The sequence below is a fragment of the Diorhabda carinulata genome, chromosome 8 (genome assembly GCF_026250575.1).
Source record: "Diorhabda carinulata isolate Delta chromosome 8, icDioCari1.1, whole genome shotgun sequence".
In the NCBI taxonomy this organism is placed as follows: domain Eukaryota; kingdom Metazoa; phylum Arthropoda; class Insecta; order Coleoptera; family Chrysomelidae; genus Diorhabda; species Diorhabda carinulata.
This window is the reverse complement of record NC_079467.1, coordinates 4,418,799-4,439,988: the sequence shown is the minus strand read 5'-3', so window position 1 is coordinate 4,439,988 and position 21,190 is coordinate 4,418,799. Positions and strand designations below refer to the sequence as shown.

The 21,190-nt window shown below is 33.9% G+C and overlaps 1 protein-coding gene across 2 annotated transcripts in view; it reads left to right on the top strand.

Annotated features, from left to right (window-relative positions):
• Nucleotides 1-21,190, top strand: part of LOC130897384 (rap1 GTPase-activating protein 1) — an 848,316-nt gene that overhangs the window by 211,604 nt on the left and 615,522 nt on the right. The window contains exon 1 of one of the 2 annotated variants that reach the window (XM_057806216.1): nucleotides 4,995-5,302. The exons of the other annotated variant lie outside the window; for it this stretch is intronic. Within the exon in view, the coding sequence (XP_057662199.1) occupies nucleotides 5,253-5,302 (50 nt within the window). The 5' untranslated portion in view covers nucleotides 4,995-5,252. Of the gene's footprint in view, nucleotides 1-4,994; nucleotides 5,303-21,190 lie in introns of those variants that run through there. 2 annotated transcript variants of the gene reach the window in all.

Genomic DNA, 21,190 nt, shown 5'->3' with positions numbered 1-21,190 from the left:
ATAAATGGGGGCGTGTTTGGGAAAATGCTTGATTTGTATTAGTAAAAGCAGCGTAAATTATAACTATAACTCAACATTAAACGATTTTAACATGTTTCAATGGATTTAAGTGGACGCTATTTTGTACTGTCACGTACAAACGTTAAAGGGTGTATTGTGCGCTTCAAACACACGACGAAAACGTTGTATTTCTACCACACATCCCGAAGTGTTCGCGACTCATTCGTTGCGCGCCCCCATCCGCCCTGCAGCCGCTCGCAAACCGCTAGTATGATAAGACTGTAAGTGTGGATAATATCTGCTAGGTACTACAACAAATCTATATCTGAGCTCAAGCCGAGTTAGCTCAACACCAGCAGTGAGTGTGTTCTTGATGCTTTCCATTTACACGTTGCAATTCCAAGGAGTAAACAGATTGTGGCCTTGAAATCAATCGAAAAAAAGACATGATTCGTTGCGGGGCGTAAGCAGATTGAGACCACGGAATCACTTCTTACCAATGAACGGATAACCACCCTATCCCTATTCCCACCCTTCTCTTGATAATGGATTTCTTCAGTTTCTCATTTCATAGACCGTTTGTTATATTAATGCATCTAAATAATCTTGATTTTAGGTCTCTTCTGTTTTAAAATTAGTTTCTTTTCTAATAATTTTTGGAAAGATAAAATTTGATGTTTCAACTTTTCTTTAAGTCTTTATCAAAATATTTTAAAAAAAAGTCGAAACGTCAAATTTTATGTTCCTTCCAAATTTATCAAAAAAAAACTAATTTTAATAATTATATAAATATATAAGAGCGGTTTCTTATTGGGAACGTGGCAATGAAACATCAAAGTGAACTAACTTTGATGTTTCATTGCCCTTGAAATATATTTTCCGAGCTTTAGTGTTTCATTGCCCTTTGAGAATACCAACTTCTAATCTAACCTTACCGCTTTGGTCAATATAAATATCATCAAAGAGTTTAGATGGAGTTTTATTAAGTTTGGATAGACTAACATGAATGTTACTAACATAACAACCCATTTAGGAGCCCCCAGACTTGAACGACGGGGCTTAGCTTGGGCCAACGCTGGGAAACGCGATTTTGGCAAACCAATAATGGTCCAAGCCTGGTTGAAGTTTGGGTAACTTAGTCCCGGCCATCCTATAGTCAGCCAGGCTTGGCAGAATTCTAAATCAGTATATAAAGTTTTGTTCTAATATCTTATCCATAATAGGTATCTGAACATCAAAAGTATTAATTCTTTTATGCATAAAATACAATAAAAAATAGTATCATTTCTTGATATGTTTAATTATTTAAATAATATTTTCACGTACATTAATTAGTAGAGTGTATTAAAATAGAAATTTGTCATAAAACTCATTTTAATGCCAATATATTAAAAATCTATTTTTATAAGCAACCTCGGTTGCAGACCAGTCTTGGGTTTATCTAGGCAACCAGGCCTGGTCCAGGCTTGCAAACTAAGAGAGGGACATTGTTATCATCCCAGACCCACCAAGTATGGGCTAATAACGGCTTCCAAGCTGAGGTCAGGGTTGTACATACTAAGCCCTGGTCTGGGCCTATACTGGGCCCATCGTAAAATCCTATATGGGTACACTATGTGCACTCCTACCGACTGATTGAAAGATACATGATACAGGTATATTTTCCACGAATAACATCCTCAATAAAACTATATTCTTTCTCCACCCGACTGACCAACGCCTGACCCATAAAATCCGAAATTATCTTTTTTTTCATTTATAACTTTCCTAATTTATAACTTGTAGCACGTTTAAGATAAAAGCGACATTCCTAACTTCTCGCACGAACCCAAAAAAGGAATGTTTCTGATCCGAGATTTAACTGAATCGATCGTCCACCCGATATTGAGGCATCAACATCTTGTACGATGCCTAATTCGTCTCTAACTGGGCTACGCTGCTTTTAAAGGTTTGCCACGATCGCGGAAGTTTAATTTTAGACTTCATATTAATTTAAGTCTTAAGTTGGCCTTCGACCTATTCTAACTCAACTGTATGTGTTTAGTCAAACACCTTCGCTATCTTCAATCCTAAGACTGTGGACTTTGATTCTCAAATTCAAATTTGTGTGTTTCTAAGCTTCACTTCTCGATTGATCAAAAGTTTGACGGTGGTTATTCTAATTTACACGTGGCTTTCACTGTGATTTATTCACCGATTTGAAGTACAGCTCTTTGTTTGTAGTATTTACTAGTTTTTAAAAATTATTCCAAGAAGAAACAAGAACGATTGTTTATTGTGAGTAAATAAAAATTCGACAATAGATTTGGCATTAGTAGATAAAAATATTGAAGGATGATGTTGAGGCTAGAGATTCAGATGATTTGAAGTATTAAGCAGATTTAGATTCCTTGCAGTAACTTCATAAGATAATCGAAAATTAATCATGGGATTTGGAATCTCATTTTTCTATTTAATTATTCATGTTAGCAAGACTCATTTTTAGGATTTTTTTATAAATTACGAATCGGTGTCGATTGAATGGTCTCAATAAGATTCTTCAATATTAATTATGACAAGTTCCATTACTTAATCCCAACTAATTCATATTATTTTACTTCCATAAATAATACCTTAACATCTTTCATTTTAAATGTAGTATCATTTTTTGCCACTCTTAACTTGAGCTTCTGACATTTACATAAAAAATTCTATATTATTCAAAGTAAACCAGTTTTTTATATTTTGGATATTTATTAAATCGCTTTAGAAGCTTTTTCATCTAAACTCCTCAAAACTACTTCAAAAAGTTACGCCCAAGTTACGATACCATTTCTTATCTTGCTTTTCAAAGATAAATATTTTTTCTAAAATTTAATTTCCTTATGTATGTACAAAGGTTCGTTCGATAGTTGACTAATATTGACTTTGTTAAGTATATGTAGGTATTTTATTTTTGGAAACAACTGTATATGATTTTTTAGGAAAATTTAACCCGACAAAAAATAACTAATAAGACAACGTATGAAAATGATAAGTACTATTTTTGGAATTACGGAGAAGGTCACGAGAATGATTCAAAGATTTATAATTACATCGCGACACAGATCGATGCCTGCATCTAGTTAAGTATATAACAAGTGCAGTGCTGACTGTGCCCGACGTTCCACTTTGAGGCGTTACATTCTCTTCTCTCGTCATCCAGTAGTGTCATCTTTTTACTGGTGCATCTGATCGCAAGTTGCAACTCACGCGTTAATAGTCCAAAAAATATACCAAAAAATTAAAATCTCAGTTTGATTTGATGTTGTTTGCTAGTGGAAAACGAATGGTACTGAATTATGAAATTTGTCATATAAAATACGACTCAAAGGATTTATTATTCCCCTTTTTCTTGTGGTACGTTCACAGTTTACAGCTGATCTATTAATCTAAATACTTTCAGAAAGTTCAAAATGCGAGATGGCTCTGGCTGTCAAAGATCTCCATCCTACTTCATACGCTTTCAAGTGTAATACTCTGGGGGTTCTGTAGTCTTTTTAGCACTTTCAGAAACTATGATCGGGCTAACTCGATAATGATAGGATGTTCGGAAACTGACCCGGATCATATCGATCGGAAACTGATCGAGTTAAGGCCTGGACACACTTATCATACATCCTTCCGATCCCACTACAATCATACAATCAAACGAGTGTCTGAGACTGAAATGATAGTAGATTTTGAACAGCGTAGTTGACACTTTTCAGACACGTGTCCGATCCCACTCCTACCTGATTCCGTTTAACGGCTGCAGAATGTGTGGATTGGAATTTACAAAATCTTGAGTTTTTGCAGTGTATTTTTTGTTACTAAATTGACCATGATGTCGGGTATAAAACATGGAGAGCTTATTGAAAAACTGAGAAAGTAAGGAGAGTAAATTAGCCTTAAAAAACCGCCAAACGGTGTCTAGAAATAATTGCTGTTCTAAAATATGTACCTTGCTTAGATAAACTTCTTGGAGTTTAAGTCCCAACAGGTTAAACGCCGCCATCGACATTCTAAAATATTGGTAAAATTTTGTCTCGTCAAATGGGGTAAAAGTGTAGAATATTCTTCTTGTATGTAAGCGTTATCTTCTATTCTCCAAGAAATCTCTCCTGTTGTCTTCATCTCCCTTTAAACAAATGGCAATCATGGTTAAATCGCAGTTGCTAAAATTTTGAACATTTTGCGCACAGAACCTGGCGAGGTTGGCGAATGTATCGAGCCGAAGCTGGACGGAAATAACACATGGAACATGTGTGCTCACCCCGATCCCGCCGATCGGAGCGGTTTGGGACAAGTGTGACCCGGCCTTTAATAGGGTCGTATGATATAATCCTTTCTGCCCTGACAGGTGCATAAATGCGATCATGTGACAGGTTGTTTCATTTGTCTATGGTTTTTTGATCATTAAAACTTTTCATTCACCTTAAATAGGTGTGTACTATTAATTATTACCAAACATTTAGAATCTATTATATGAATAAATATCGTAGAAGAACTTACACTCAAAAAAAAATTAAAAAAAGTTAAAAGTTCTTGTAGATCAAATTTCCACTGAAAATTGAACGTATCGTTTGGAATCTGTGGTCTAAATTTCTTTCTTGGCTACGATCTGCAATCAGATCAGAATTATAAAAATATTTTTCTATTTTTTTTTTAAATAATCGTTAAAAAACAATATCAAAAACTTCTATCATCGTAAATATATATCCAAGTTGTTATTTCATCACCTCGATAGTTGAGCATGTTTTTATGTTTGAAATTTACATTTTTTATAAAGTTTTTATATGACGTACAACTGGTCTATCAACTTGTAGCTTAATTATTACACATGTAGTTTAAATTCTGTAGGCTAGAACTGAAATAACAACCACCCATACCGAGTAGATCGAGATAATTTCGCTGCTTATTTCGGAATATTTATTTGGAACACTGTAGTTCGGAAACAGAACTCGAATACAGCGGCTTGTAACGTTAAGTTTTACGAGCAGTTGCCAATCGCATTCGTATGTAGGTGGCTGTGTACTACGAGTTTAGAATTTGACAATAAATCGGCCCGCATTTAGTTACATCTTCAAATTTTACGATTTTTTTGTTTCCTATAAGTTTTTGAATATTTTATTGTCCGCGAATGTTATGATATGTGTTTCGTACTTTTATTTTGACAGTTAGTTTTGTGATTCAATTATGTGATTTTGTTTATTGTTTTCATTTTCTTTGGATTATTTTCGACCGGAAAAAATATGTTGAAAATTCAAATGTTGGAGCAGCTTGTCAATAATGAGAATACAGGGTAAGAATGTTTGTTTTTAATTTCAACACAGTGGCGCTTTTCTGAAAAGCAACTTGTTGATTTCGATTTACAGGCGGAAAACGTTTGGGTTCAGATTCATTCGAACTTCTCTTGATGTTCAAGCACTATTTTCTTCAAATACGTCAGTTAAATAAACTAAATTCTCCTTCTACATTGTTAGGAATTGTTTTGATTAATAAAATTGCACAAATTTTCATAAATTTCCAATAATCTACAGATATTTGCTTCTACTCATTGATTAGACTATAAACTGAATGTTTATACAAACTATATCTAACTACAATTTTGTGTTTAAACGTAATTAATTGAACTTTTGGTAAAAATGTTGTGATTTGGTAGAAACTGTATTCAACGTTACCATATTTGGTGAATACCAACTGTTGAACAGTAACATTGTCTAACAAAATGAATGGGAAGATTTATCAGTCCGACACACTAAACATGTCCATTCAACGTTAACATATTTAGTGAATACCAACTGTTGGACAGTAACATTGTCTGACAAAATGAAAATGGAGATTTAGCAGTCCGACACTCTAAACATGTCGATTCAACGTTAGCAAATTTGGTGAATAACAACTGTTGAACAGTAACATTGTCTGACAAGATGAATGGGGAGATTTAGCAGTCCGACACTTTAAACATGTCGATTCAACGTTAGCAAATTTGGTGAATAACAACTGTTGGACAGTAACATTGTCGGACAAAATGAATGGGGAGATTTAACAGTCCGACACACAAAACATGTCGATTCAACGTTAACATATTTAGTGAATACCAACTGTTGGACAGTAACATTGTCTGACAAAATGAATAGGGAGATTTAACAGTCCGACACACTCAACATGTCGACTCAACGTTAGCAAATTTGGTGAATACCAATTGTTGGATAGTAACATTGTCTGACAAAATGAATGGGGAGATTTAGCAGTCCGACACACAAAACATGTCCATTCAACGTTAACATATTTAGTGAATACCAACTGTTGGACAGTAACATTGTCTGACAAAATGAAAATGGAGATTTAGCAGTCCGACACTCTAAACATGTCGATTCAACGTTAGCAAATTTGGTGAATAACAACTGTTGGACAGTAACATTGTCTGACAAAATGAAAGGGGAGATTTAGCAGTCCGACACACTAAACATGTCCATTCAACGTTAACATATTTAGTGAATACCAACTGTTGGACAGTAACATTGTCTGACAAAATGAAAGGGGAGATTTAGCAGTCCGACACTCTAAACATGTCGATTCAACGTTAGCAAATTTGGTGAATACCAACTGTTGGACAGTAACATTGTCTGACAAAATGAAAGGGGAGATTTAGCAGTCCGACTCTAAACATGTCGATTCAACGTTAGCAAATTTGGTGAATACCAACTGTTGGACAGTAATATTGTCTGACAAGATGAATGGGGAGATTTAGCAGTCCGACACTTTAAACATGTCGATTCAACGTTAGCAAATTTGGTGAATACCAACTGTTGGACAGTAACATTGTCTAACAAAATGAATGGGGAGATTTAGCAGTCCGACACTTTAAACATGTCGATTCAACGTTAGCAAATTTGGTGAATACCAATTGTTGGATAGTAACATTGTCTGACAAAATGAATGGGGAGATTTAGCAGTCCGACACACAAAACATGTCGATTCAACGTTAACATATTTAGTGAATACCAACTGTTGGACAGTAACATTGTCTGACAAAATGAATAGGGAGATTTAACAGTCCGGCACACTAAACATGTAGACTCAACGTTAGCAAATATGGTGAATACCAATTGTTGGATAGTAACATTGTCGGACAAAATGAATGGGGAGATTTAGCAGTCCGACACGAAAATGTCGGTTATATATTATATAATAAATATGTTTAGTTAATTGTAAATAATAATTTAATAATAAATAGTAATTGATAATAATAATAATAATAATATCAATTATTTTTCCAATAAAATATATTACGATTCAATATTTCCAAACACACACACATACTTAAAAGCAATATACCATGTATATCTGTATCTATAAATATAGATAGGATGGTTCTTCGAAGGGTATTGTAATTCTTGAAACTCTGATATGTGAAGAAATAATAAAAAATTCAATAACTGAATATTTTTAGTCAATGAAATGAATTGGTGTTTCTATTTTACTATTTCTGCGTGTCCTGGTTTGTCTCCATTGGGATCATTTTTTTCCATTTTGGAAAACTCATTTAAGACTCTTACCATTTTTATTTTATATCCAAATAGCTCTTTAGATGATTGGATTCTTCCAATTGATATCTTGTTGTCTTATATTGAGTTCAACAAACCTCCATCTCGATTTTTTCCATTTTCAGGACGCCTTTGAGGTTCCCAAAAGTGGTCTCCCATTTCACTCCACCGTTTCGTTTTCTTCATTCTGATAAACTATTTGGTCCCTTGAGAAGGTTGCAGGTTCTTAAAACTCAATGAACTTGCAGTCTCAATTCAAAAAATAGAGTTGATAACGTTTCATTTGAATTTAAAACACTTTTTAATTGTAACAAAGGACTATTTGAGGGAACAATAGTTTTTTTTTCTATGTCTCCATTCATTTTTATAAATTAATAATCTCTCACATTGGCCTAAGTACAGTGTTCTTCAAAAAAGCGCAGCTGGATAGTAAACTCCGTTAGTTGGAGTTGTTTGTGATGGTTCTCTCCTCAATCTGGAATCGATCAGTTCATGTAATCTAAATTCGAAAATCTGTCGAACTCAGTCAAAAATTGTTACTTAATCTATGAAAATTGAAATGTTTAGGGAAATGGGTTTCTTGGAAAAAAGAATTACCCGCATTTGTTGGATAAGAAATATGTTTATGAATTAGAATAATTAAATTGATTAAATTGTCTCGAACCACAATATTACAAGTTTTTGATGTAGAACTTACGAGTTGAATTTTTTGAAAACAATGCAAAATAAAAAAGGTCAAATCGACGAAACAGTTTATGTTAATACAAAATATTAACAGACTACACCTAAATGAGTAAATATTTATGCAAAACCAAGGAAAATACAAACATATTAGTACAGAAATAATTAGGTAATACAATAAAGTCAACGAGATAACCTAATTGAAGGTTAAACTATTTGTTATTACATGCCTTAAGTTTGTTGTACGGAAAGGTGTCCTATAGTATCCAAATTTCGTATTCTGAGTGTTGAAAAATTGGAAAGTACACGCAATCCACAAAATTTCTTCCAGTTACCCTGACAATGACTAATAATCTAAATTTTTATAAATGAATTGATTACATGAAAATGATTTTAAGTTAATGATATGACTGACCACCACTGGTGTGCAACCAGCCATGATAATATATTTCTATTTCACGTATAATTATTATTATAAAAATGATAATGAATGTATTTAGATTCACTGTTTATTATATGTTGAAACGATTAGCATGGTGAGCTCAAAAAATATAGAATGTCATAATTTCAACAGCCAAAAAACAAGCGTTATATTAGTTGCATATTTTATATTATGAAAAATACTGCTTGAAGAGTGAGACTGTCCAGAAAGAAAGAGAAACGTGAAGATATCGTTCAAAATATTTTTACTAGAACAGTAGTGTCAAATTAGGATTACAGTACCAAAAATATAACAAATACTGAGCTGATAGATAAAGTTAGTGTAGTCACTTCACTCCGGAATCAAAACGATCATCATTTGAGTGGACTGCAACCGGTGAACCAGGTCGGAAGCGAAGGCACAACAATCAACTGGGAAGTTTATGGCTTCAGTATTTTGGTATGCGCATGGTATATTGTTCATCGACTATCTCAAAAAGGGAGATAGCGATTACTAAATAGGGTTGAATAGTTTCAATACAAAAATCAAGTAAAAACGGCTGTCGAGGAAAAAACCACTGTTTCACCAAGACAATGCACCAAGTCACAAATCGATGCCAACGATGGTTAAATTGAACGAATTACACTTCGAATTGCTTCCCCATCAACCATATAGTCACAGTCTTTCTTAAAATTTCTAAAGAATAATTTTTTTTCGAAAGCAATATTTTGGAACAATTAGAACAAATTCATTCCAATGATCATAATCCTGATGGCTGGAAAGTGTGGTGCTAGCTCAAAAACTTTTTTTTGTGAAATTCTCTGGGTGCTGTATTTTGGAGCAATATAGAACAAACCTAGACCAACACAGAACAACCGCCAGAATCGAGATACCTTAAAAATGCGATGCCAGCTCAAAAATAATTTTTTACAATTTTATCTAAAAGTTTTATTCTCTATGCCATTTTCGAAGAAAGTAGAACAAATCTAGAGCAACTTGGAAGAAACCTCAAAATTTTTGTCACTTCAAAATGCGATGCCAACTTGGGGGTCATAATTTCTTTGTGTTGCAACCATCATATTATCAATAGAAATATAACAAAGATGATAAACTAGTTTTTGTTTTGTTATTTTCTTCATATCCCGATTTGTATCACTTTATTTTCTCGTCAATTCATTCTTGTTGTGTGTTTCATCTCAATTATGTAGATCTTCATTTCCATGTCCATATCTCCATATCATAGATTGGTCTTTTTTACAATGTCATGATTTATTCAATCTATCTTATTATTTCCACCGTCAGTTCGTTATTTCATTGTATACTATTGTGTGGATATTCACAAAAATATTGATCGACATACACTTTTCCCAGCGATGTTCAAATACTTTACACTTTTCATAATAGCCGAGCCATTGTTTCAAGCCTGGGAACAGAAAATAATCCGCGGGGAGTAAATCTGGCTAATAGAGTGCATGAGATAGCAATTCAAACTTTAACTCATTAATTTTGGCAATTGCAATAGCGGATGTGGAAGCTGTTACATTGTTTTGATGGAACAATACTAGCCAAATGCGTGATTTCTTCGCTTAAACGTTACAATAAGCTCGGATAATACTCGCTGTTGATAGTTTTTCCTTTTTCAAGATAGCCAATGAAAATTATCTCACGCGCATCTAAAAAAACCGACGCCATGATCTTACCTGCAGACGCAGGTCTTTGCCTTCTTTGGAGCGGGTTCTCTCTTCTCAGTCCATTATTTTGATTGTTCTTTAGTTCCGGGTATGAAGTTATGGATCCACTTTCATCCATGGTTATGAAACGGCGCAAGAATTCGCCTTTATTTCTGTGGAACATTGCCAAACATTCGATAGAAACATCTTCACCACGCTGCTTTTGTTCCACAACTTTCTTATGTCCAAATATTCAAAACCAAATACGCGATGTATCACACTTTTTGAAATACCTACTATATGTTCTAACTCGTACACTCGGCGATCATCCAGTACCGCTTTGTGTATTGCCATCAACATTCCTGGAGTCGTCACCTCTTTGGTCGATCACTACACAGCTGGTCTTCGCAGGTCGTACGGCCTCGTTTAAACTCTGCTGCCCAATATTCTACTGTTGATATCGAAGGATTAGTCTCACCCAGAGTAGTTCATCTAGTTCAGCTTTCATATTGGTTTGTCTAATGCCTTTCAAATAAAAGTATTGTATCACATAACGATGACCAATTTTTTCCAAGTTCACAAATTCACTGATAACGTCCACTATTGATGGCAACCAAACAAATACTAAACAACGTATCGTCTAATACAGTGGTATTTGTCAAGCAACTACCGCTATCTCTAGGTCAGGCCAGGTACTTCTGGGACCATCCATGTTTATGCTACAGAAGTCAACTATACTTATATATTAGTCATATATCAGACTAGACTTAAATCCCACGTAACGTCATTGTATCAAACAAAGCAAACTGCTGTAAAAAGAGTTGCTTTCTACTCACTCCACTGCACGAGCACTCTAAGCGAGTACTCTGCTGCGATACAATTTACACTACCACCATGAAAGGGAGCTTTAACTTCAGTTTACGGATTCGTTACTCAACTTGAGGATTCTAGAGGAAAAACTACCGAAAATCTAGGGTAACAAATGTTTATTCCGCATTTAGGTTTTTGAGTGGTGTAGGCGGTTTGACAAAGGTATGAAACGTAGACGATCGGAACCAAAGATATCCATCAGATTCATAACTAAGGACAAATTTGTATATAAATCCGTGCTTACCGTTATCTGGACATCATAACCGTAGCGGGACTTGACGGATCGCGCTTAGTATGAAACCAGATTTACACATTCTCTTTGTTTTAATGGTAAGTTAACGCGAATGGACTAGACTGGCTTGGTGCGAAATGGGCCTTAGAGTACGGGATTAATAGGTTATTCTCTTAATAAGTTGAAACAGTTCATTTTACCTTGTCTGTGAACGCGTTCCTTACAAAATAAGACATTTCCTTGTTAGAATATAAACCCCACTAGCTCTTGCGCCCTATTACTTAATTGTTGTGAAATAGCTGAATGAGATAATATTCTAAGTAAAAACTAACAGATGAAAACAATGGAACTGTGTGAGGAATGGAAGGTGATGTACATTAAAGGCAATAAAACATTTACTGTAATTGTTGACATCAAAAAGATGTATAACATTTGTTTATTAGTATCTACACCTCGTACATCAAAGGTTGATGTATTATTATTTACAGTGGTTAGGAAAAGCTCGTAAATTCATACGACGTGTGACATTTGATTCCAACATTTTCAATAAGATGGAAGCAATCGATACGAATATCGCTATTTCAATAATAGTTGTCAGATTTCAAGGAGCGCATTGAATTTTTCCATCGTCAATGCTCCAAGCCAGACTTTCACGACTGAATTCCATCAATAAATTCAATGGAAACCAAAGAGCGTTAACACAACGACATCAAATAATTGTCGAATTCCTCATATGAATTACAATTTGACAATCCGTATGAAATATTTCTCAAATAGAACTAAGTGATACAAAGCGACTTGACGACAATGAATCATTCTGAAAATTCCATTTTAGGAGTTTTGGAGATTTGATGGTCTTTTATAAAAAATTTAAATTCCATCAAAAGATTAGTCAAGCTCTTTTTTCATTCGAACTTAATTTGACATCTACTGATTGATGAAGTTCCCAGTTAGACATATAACATAACTTAAAGCAAGGGCGTGCCATAATATTTTTTAAATTTACTGATGAAAAACTTTACTGCTACCACTAAAAAAACGATTACACAGATTTTAAACTTAGTAAAAACTGGTCACTGAAGACGATAACTTGGTTATCGAAACACGCGTTATACGATGTAATTGATAATGTTGTTGTAGTTGTAACAGTAAACATTGTTTGCAATTTAAATATTTTCAACGGTTAAAAAATTTTTTACAACATAAGTGTGTATGAATATACCACCATGTCAAAAAAATAATGGGGATCAGTTAGAGAACCATACAATCAAAATAAAAATGAGAATGAAATTTGAAAAAACTACATTCTGTTCGATTATGTCACCATAATTTTATATTGATAATTCAAGCTACGTTGTGCAAATGGGTGTTTTTCACCTGGTACATATATATAGTGCTCATTTTTGTCTAAATGGAATAACGCTGTTTAACATGCATCTATTGAAGTAATTATTTACGACAACGACGCAATTGAGTACACTCCGAGGAAAAGGAATAATTTATCGCGTCACTTCCGAAACCGAGAAAATAATACATTAACATTTATGTCACACTTTCCAATTAAAGCATCTAAAGAATATAGATTTCTAAATATATATAGTTACTCAAATACACTAATATTGTTTCTATACGAGGGCAGCGATTAAGTTTAGAGATTTGGCAACACTGATATGAATCTGTCAAATCTAACATTGTCATCATACAGTTTGACATTTGAGTTGTTTACAGATACTTGAAACATTCATCTTGGTTGAAAAAGGGAATTAAATTAGACGTGGATTAAACTAACAATCAAATAGTTTCGACTTTTGGTGATGAAGCACCGTATTTAGCTGGGTTTCCGAATTCAATATTGGTCGCATTTCGCTACAGGTCATCCAAAATTGTACCATAAAACATCGATGTTGTGGCATTTGGCTGTCAAATCGCGGTGTTTTAAAAGAGCAATGTAGAACGGTCAATTCTCAATGGTACACCAGCATTTGTTTGACAGAAATGTTTAAAAAAATTGAGAAAACTCATCGCAGAAGACGAATCATTCTACACCACGACAGTGCGTGCTTTCACACATCTTCTTATTCCTGCAAATCAAAAAGAGATTGCGAGGTCAACGTTTTTCGACATCGACGTAGATTAAACCAACAGCAATGTGCCGATCCGCTTTTTGGCTATAAAGCAGCATCTCGAGCCCCCGGTTTTCCGAATTCCAATCGTAGCCGCACTTCGCTACAGGATGAATTTCGTGAATAAGCTGTTAATGCGTTCAAATCACATGTTTTAGAGATACCTCAATCTGAATAGAAAAATTGGTTGCTATATATATTTGTTTTTATTTGTTTCTCTGTATCTTAATCTTAAGTAGCAACCCTCATATAATATTTTTATATCTTTTCTAAATTTACGTTGATGTCAGCTAATTTGTCAGCCAATTTAAGGGATTTTAAATCAAGTGTTCAAATCTGTACTGCTAAAACATCAGAAATGGAAATAATGTGATGGAATTTCTATTTCAAGCCATTCGAACCAAGATTAAGACAGATTGTAGAAATGAAGGCAACAAGAAAATACGTTACACTATTGATGGGAAACTATTGGAGAAACAATTGGAGAAAACGAATAACAATTTCAATCTTGGCGAGTCTTCACTTGAATTCAAATAAAAAAAGTTTAGAGTTCATTGAAATGACAAGAAGTTCAATAATATTTTCGGGAACTGGCACTTTTTGAACTATAAAAGATTTAACGTGAAAATTCGAAACAACTTGAATATCTCTTTATTTAATGGAAATTTACAACCTTATGGAATAATTTTTTACTTGGTGATAAACTGACTTTCTGCCAGTACATACAAGAAACCAGAAAATGAGAAAGAACTCAAACAACTCTGATGATACTTTTATGAAACTGAATTGGCTCCGTAAAAATTAAATCGGCTCAGTAATGTTTGTGCCTATCTACACCGTGTCTTGGCCCTTGATTGATATCCCTGTCTATTTGTGTCATCTTTTTATGATAATTTGCAGTTTTTCTATCTCGTCTATCCAAATTTTTGTTAATGCTTCCATATTTCTGTGATTTTCTGCCATAATTACTATGTCGTCTACTACAGTAAGCCTTCTATGTTTAGTGGGATCATGTTAAGTCTTCCTATGTTCTTTTGTAGGTGTCTCATCGGTTTCTTAATATTATTCAGTATTTCATTCAATGTTAGTATGAACAATAGTCGGCTTATACTGCTTGCATGTTCTATCCCTTTATTCATCATAAAGATTTCTGATCTTTGTCCATTCAATTGTACTTTTCCTATTACTCTTTTACATACGCTTCTTGTGATAATTTTTATTATTTTAGTATGTCTAATTTATTTAATATATTCCTCATGTTGTTCCTTTGGATCGAGTCGAAAGCTGCTTTCAGATCTATGACCGTTAAGTGTAGTGTTTCTCCATTTTTGGTGCGTCTGTTTATTACATTTCTTCGTATGAAAATTTTATCTATTGTTTATCTTCCTTTTCAGTATGCTCCTTCTTCTTCCAGTTTCTCATCTACTTCTTCTTTTAGCCATCCTTGTGTATATATTGTGGAACACTGAATCTAGGCATATTTGGCTGTAGTTTTAACAATTTGTTTGATCTCATTTCTTGTGGATCGGAAATAGAAAAGCCTCCTCCCATTCTTGTGGTTTTCTGATGTGTCTAATTCATTTAATATATTCCACATGTTGTTTCTTTGGATTGAGTCGAATGCTGCTTTCGGATCTATGACCGTTAAGTGCAGTGTTTCTCCTTTTTCGGAGCGTCTCTCTATTATATTCCTTAGTAACAAAAATTTTATCTACTGTTTATCTTCCTTTTTTGTGGAACATGATGTTAGGCATATTTGGCTGTAGTTTTAACAATTTGTTTGATCTCATTTCTTGTGGATCGGAAATAGAAAAGCCTCCTCCCATTCTTGTGGTTTTCTGATGTGTCTAATTCATTTAATATATTCCACATGTTGTTTCTTTGGATTGAGTCGAATGCTGCTTTCGGATCTATGACCGTTAAGTGCAGTGTTTCTCCTTTTTCGGAGCGTCTCTCTATTATATTCCTTAGTAACAAAAATTTTATCTACTGTTTATCTTCCTTTTTTGTGGAACATGATGTTAGGCATATTTGGCTGTAGTTTTAACAATTTGTTTGATCTCATTTCTTGTGGATCGGAAATAGAATAGCCTCCTCCCATTCTTGTGGTTGGGACCTCCATGCTTCCTTCATCATCTCTCATATCCACGCTTCTTCTCCCAGATATAACTAATTCTGAATCTATCTTATCTTCTCCGCTCGCTTTGTTGATTTCCTCCTCTCAAACATTCAATTCCTTTTTGTTTTTTTTTTTTAATTACGTACTGGAAAATGATATTGAAGTGTGTAGTTTGGAAAACAATGAAATTTCATGTTTTATTAATGGTAACGCCACTGACTGATGTATCAAAAACACAGAATTTATGACGTTATAAACGTTCTTCAAAAATTACTAGAATAGTGGCATTCTGAATTAAAAAGACAGGCTACTAATTATAGCAACGATTTATAAATTCTCAAAACGGTTTATACAAAAACGATGTGTGATCAGCTCCGTTATGTTCATGTAATTAGATAGAATGCGGCACTACGCTTCAATAAGAAGGCCTTCGAGAAAATTTCTTGGTTTTGTAGATTTGCAACCGAATAAATTGTTAGTAGAATTGACGATTTTAGTATTTATATACAATCGGCAACCTCTGACAAGGTACAGCTGCATCTTATAGTATACTGTGATGTTATTTTAATCCTTATTCGCTACTCATCACTAGAAGAGGTACGGACAAAAAGGAATAATATTCAAGAAAGATCACGAAATATTTTTTGGTTTGTATAGTCCAGTCATTTTAGGTTTTATCTGCGGAAAAATTCCTATTGAGCTAAATTTTTATATACATCTTTATTACGATGTGGTAATAAAGATTTGAAAAATCTAAACCGATATCGTGTTGGATAAAAAAGTCTGGATAGTCTGGGAGAGGTCAATGCTGCCCTTTGCCATCATAGGACCAAGGAAAAAGCAGTGTTATTCCTATGTATTTTGAGCCGCTGTATCCTAATATGCCCGGTGTTTTTGCGAAAAACTGAACCATTTTGCTTAAATCGCAATTATTTAAACAAATTATCACCAAATGGTCTACACGGATACCTCAAAGACCGAAGATGGAGTTGGATGCTCTGTAACATCAGATCGAATCCCATAAAATCTCCTCTTTCTGTAGTGTTCACACTGGTGAACTATTCGCAATATTACAAACTTGTGCAACATTTCAACAGATTCATGCTTAGCAATATGCACAGACTCCGTATTCCATAAAAAATGCGTACACCGGATATCCTTTAGTCCAAGATATACATGACATAAATGAACTATTGAGAAATCAAAATACTTTCATAACTATTATATGAAACCACTTCTTTCACCTCCATGACCACGAAGATTTAAAAACATACATAAACAATCTAAATCGTAACCCCTGGCAAAATCATTGGAATCAAGTTACTTCGGCTCTACGTGACATTCAATCAACAGTTAATAAATCCATTAAGTTTGATTTATCCAGACGAAATATGGTTGTAATTCGCAGACTACGTATTGGCCACATACATAGTTATCTAATGTCAGGATCTCTTCCGTCAAACTGTCAGCATTGCCAAACGAAGCGGACATTAAAACGTATTCTCTCCTAGTTTCCAAACTACGGTCTTGGCTTGGTATAAAATCAAATTTTGTTTAAATTTAAATTCAGCATGTAAAGTGAATAAACTCATTCAGTACCTCGTAGAAGAACAACCTATTTCCAAAATAGACCCAAATCACATGCACGTTAAATATAAAAAATAAACAAAAAATGGTTAATTCCGCGCGGATAATTATTTGATGCAAATATGGCCTTTAAGAAGAGGAGGTCTTTTGTTATTTTTCTGTATAATGCGTTTGGCACTTATCGCAAGTGAAAATTAATCGCTTGCTCAAGCGACAAGCACGACAAGCCTTGATCACCGCGAGTAACGCAGGCGGTTCTGTTCTGGCGCGTATTTTATGTCTTATGTCAAATTACAACCTGATTGAATGTAAGCATTTAAACAAAATGTAATAGCTCTCTTCAAAAAATGGAGTACTAGTGTCATATATATATTTTTCAATAGCATTCAGTTGTTACATTTGATACCGTTTGTGAAAATTTTGACTAGTTAATGTGTTTATCAGGACAAAAAATGTGATGTTACCGAATTACCTTCTACTTCAGCATCTATCAAGTTACATATACTTAGACCTTTTGTATAGATATGAATTTCATAATGAATTGATTAATTCCAAAGAGAGCGCACATCTTAATGCCTCCTATCAATGGATTCGTTCCAATTTGTCGATGTAAAGGTTGCATTTCAGAAAAATCTTGTTGTTTCGTCAGAACTGGCATTAAATGTTGTTCATTCTGTTCTTGTCATATAATAAAAACAAAAATAACGTGCAAAAATAAATTGAACAATACTGAAACAAACAACAGCATGTGCGTAGACATGTAATACTGACTTTGATTAAAAATTATAATGTACATCAAATATTTATTCAATAAGAAAACTATATGATTTGAGAATACTTCAATGAATCTCTATTTAAGGCAGATAGTAGATTAACGACATAAAACGCACGAACAGAGCCGCCTGTGATCGGCGCGAGGTGATCGAGGCTTGTCGCCACGCGCTGCGACGTTGAGAAAGCGCTTAATTGTCACTCGCTATAATTGCCAAACGCTAGACCTTCACTAACATCGAAGTATACCAATTTATAGAGTAAGGTTCAAAGAACAAATACCATTTTTCAACTTTAAAATGTGTTCAGTTGTTCAAAAGTTATTAACATCGAAAGTTAGTAAAAATCGTTGATTTTTCGACTTTCAAAAATTTTTTGAGTATGCTCTATACGTGAAAATAACAAGAGGACTCATATTCTTAAAGTGAACCATATTTGTATAAAAAATTGTCCGAACTGAAAAAACCATTTATTCATAATTTGTGTAAACAATTGCGATTTAAAACAAAACGTAACAGTTCTTCGCAAAACTCTGGGCATATTTGGATTCAGCGGCTCAAAATACATAAGAACCACTGTTTTGTCTTTGGCCCTATGTTTGTAGAGGGCAGCATTGACCACTCCCGTACTATCAAAAGGTCACGAACATCAGTTTTTCGTAAATATCTTGCAATCTACTGCTCGGATATCAATATCGCTTATTATAAAAATTGTTTCTAGTAAAATTATATACAAAAAAGTTCTTTTGCATTTGTAAAATCAACCATTTTTGGAGTAGAGCGCTAAGAAAGCGACTATATCATGACTATGCACTCGTTTCCTCACCACCTACGAGGTATGCTTTTTTTAACACGTTGACTGCCAACACAATTTCCACAATTCCATTTAATCGCATTAAATCATTAAAAATGATAATTAAAATAAAAAGTCATTACTGAAAGGTGTAGAAAATGTGGGATTTTAAAAAAACTTTTATTTCTTAGTTGAATTATGCCAAAAAAAACTCTTCAGGGGAGGTGAATTATGAGTTATTTTGTAGTTGGCAGTTAACGTGTTAAATGGTTTCCCCCGTAGGCATAATCCATCATATTTAATAAAAAGTTTTCTTATTCAAGAATAAATAATTTTTTATTGGAAATAAGTAAAATACAAAAAAATTAACTTATATATAGTCCAGGATCCAGGTGAAAATTTGGTTAATTATTTATTTTTGAAAGATAATTAGTTATATGCAACCGAGAGTTATGTAATAGAGCCTAGAAAACATCAGCTGCAGCTTGGTGGATGAGATAAGCGGCAGTAGCCTCCCACGCACGACAAAAAAAAGGAATTCAGTCATATCCTCAGTCATATCCTGGTCAGCTGATGCAATAGATGCTTCCGCTTAACTCCTACGTAATAACTTCCAAAGTATGAGCAGTTGACGGTTTTTCCACCTAGATATAGTCAGCTCACCAATATATTTAGTTACATCTACATAGAGGCTATCATCAATAAAATTTTTATGTGAAAGAAAATCACTGAAAATATAAATTTTTTTTTCATGTTCGAGGCATCTACTGACTTATAATACACGTCATGTATTTCTGTTGCTGGTTTTCGGACTAATATTTTTTTTATTCATTACCGATAACTTCAGTAATAGTTGCTGACAAAACGTAGAGTGGACTCATTTCTAGATTAGAATCTCCATCATTTGTTGACCCTGCGTTTGAACATGACTGGCCACGGCAATGTCCACAAACTTTTTAACACCTCAATCCAATTTTTTTGCATCCACTTTTACCGCCAGAACCGTTCGTAGAATTACATAAAATGATGTTAAGTATATCATCAGGTGTTGTTGGTAATAAAGTCGTTATTGGCTGTTTTGGACCAATTTCTTTTCCTAGCCAGGTTTGTTTTTGATAATATACTCGATAAATATGTTGTTGAGCTGCCGAAGAAGTAGGTGATAATGAAGGAAATTTCACAGCTGTACTTTGTATGTGCAAAATTACAGTATGTGCAATTATCTATCGACTGTTTTTAGTACTGCTAGTAGAAAATGTATTTCAGCATTGACAATGATATTCCAAGAGCAATTTTTCTATTGGACTGTTTCTGCAAAATTGTTTAAATTGGGTCTTTTCTCAAACATCCTCATGACTTTCAATTTGCCTTTCCCAAAAAGTGCTGAAGTTATATCAGATCCGGTCATGGCATGTAGAAACAGAAAATATTTTTGTTGCTACTTGTTGAGGCTATCAGTCGAGAGTATTTTTGTTTCATCATTGTTTTTCCTGGTTTAAAAAAAATTGATGTAGGTTGATCAAGTTCAAGTATATGTGTCCAAGAATCTCTCATTATGAAAACAAATAAAATAACGTGTTTAACACTCAAGAAATATTTTACAAATATAATAAACACAGTTCGACAAGCAGTAGCAGGTAGAAAGAAACGGGTCTCCCAACAATGAAATACGGAACATCTGTTAGTGAAGGTCATTTGGATAAGTTATAGATTTTACAAGTTCCCAAACCTTCCTAGGATAACTTTATTAAAATAAGTATATTAAGAAATTTATGCTTTCGTCTACGGTATACAATACTGTATGTGAGTGCATTCTAGTCTCTTTCTCAGCGCTCTACTCCGAAAACGGTTTATTTTACAGAAAAATCCAATCAGAACTTTTTTGTAGACAATTTTACTAGGAACAATTTTTATAATAACCGTTATTGACCTCCGAGCAATAGATCTCGAGTTATTTACGAAAAACTGATTTTTGTGACATTTTATCATATCTTTTTTAGCTGGCACGATATCGATGTCGATTTTTCACATCTTTATTAAAACACTTAATAAATTCAATAAACACCAAACGAAATCTATTAAACAAATATTTATTTTTAAAAATAATTAATGCGCCTTTGCAATAAATTTTGAGTTCGCAAGTTCGCAAGTTCACGTATCCGAATTCAGGACTACCAACGTATCCACAATTTTTGTCTTTGGCTCTCACTGGTCTCTATACTAATAGGAGGCGCTGGCATCACTTCAAAGTTGTCAATTCACAACATCTAAAGACTTTTTGGATCTTTTTTATTTTTGTTCGGGAATTGATATTTTCAATTAGATATTATTGTTTGATTTGAAAATTTGAGGATCTAAATATATATAACAAACA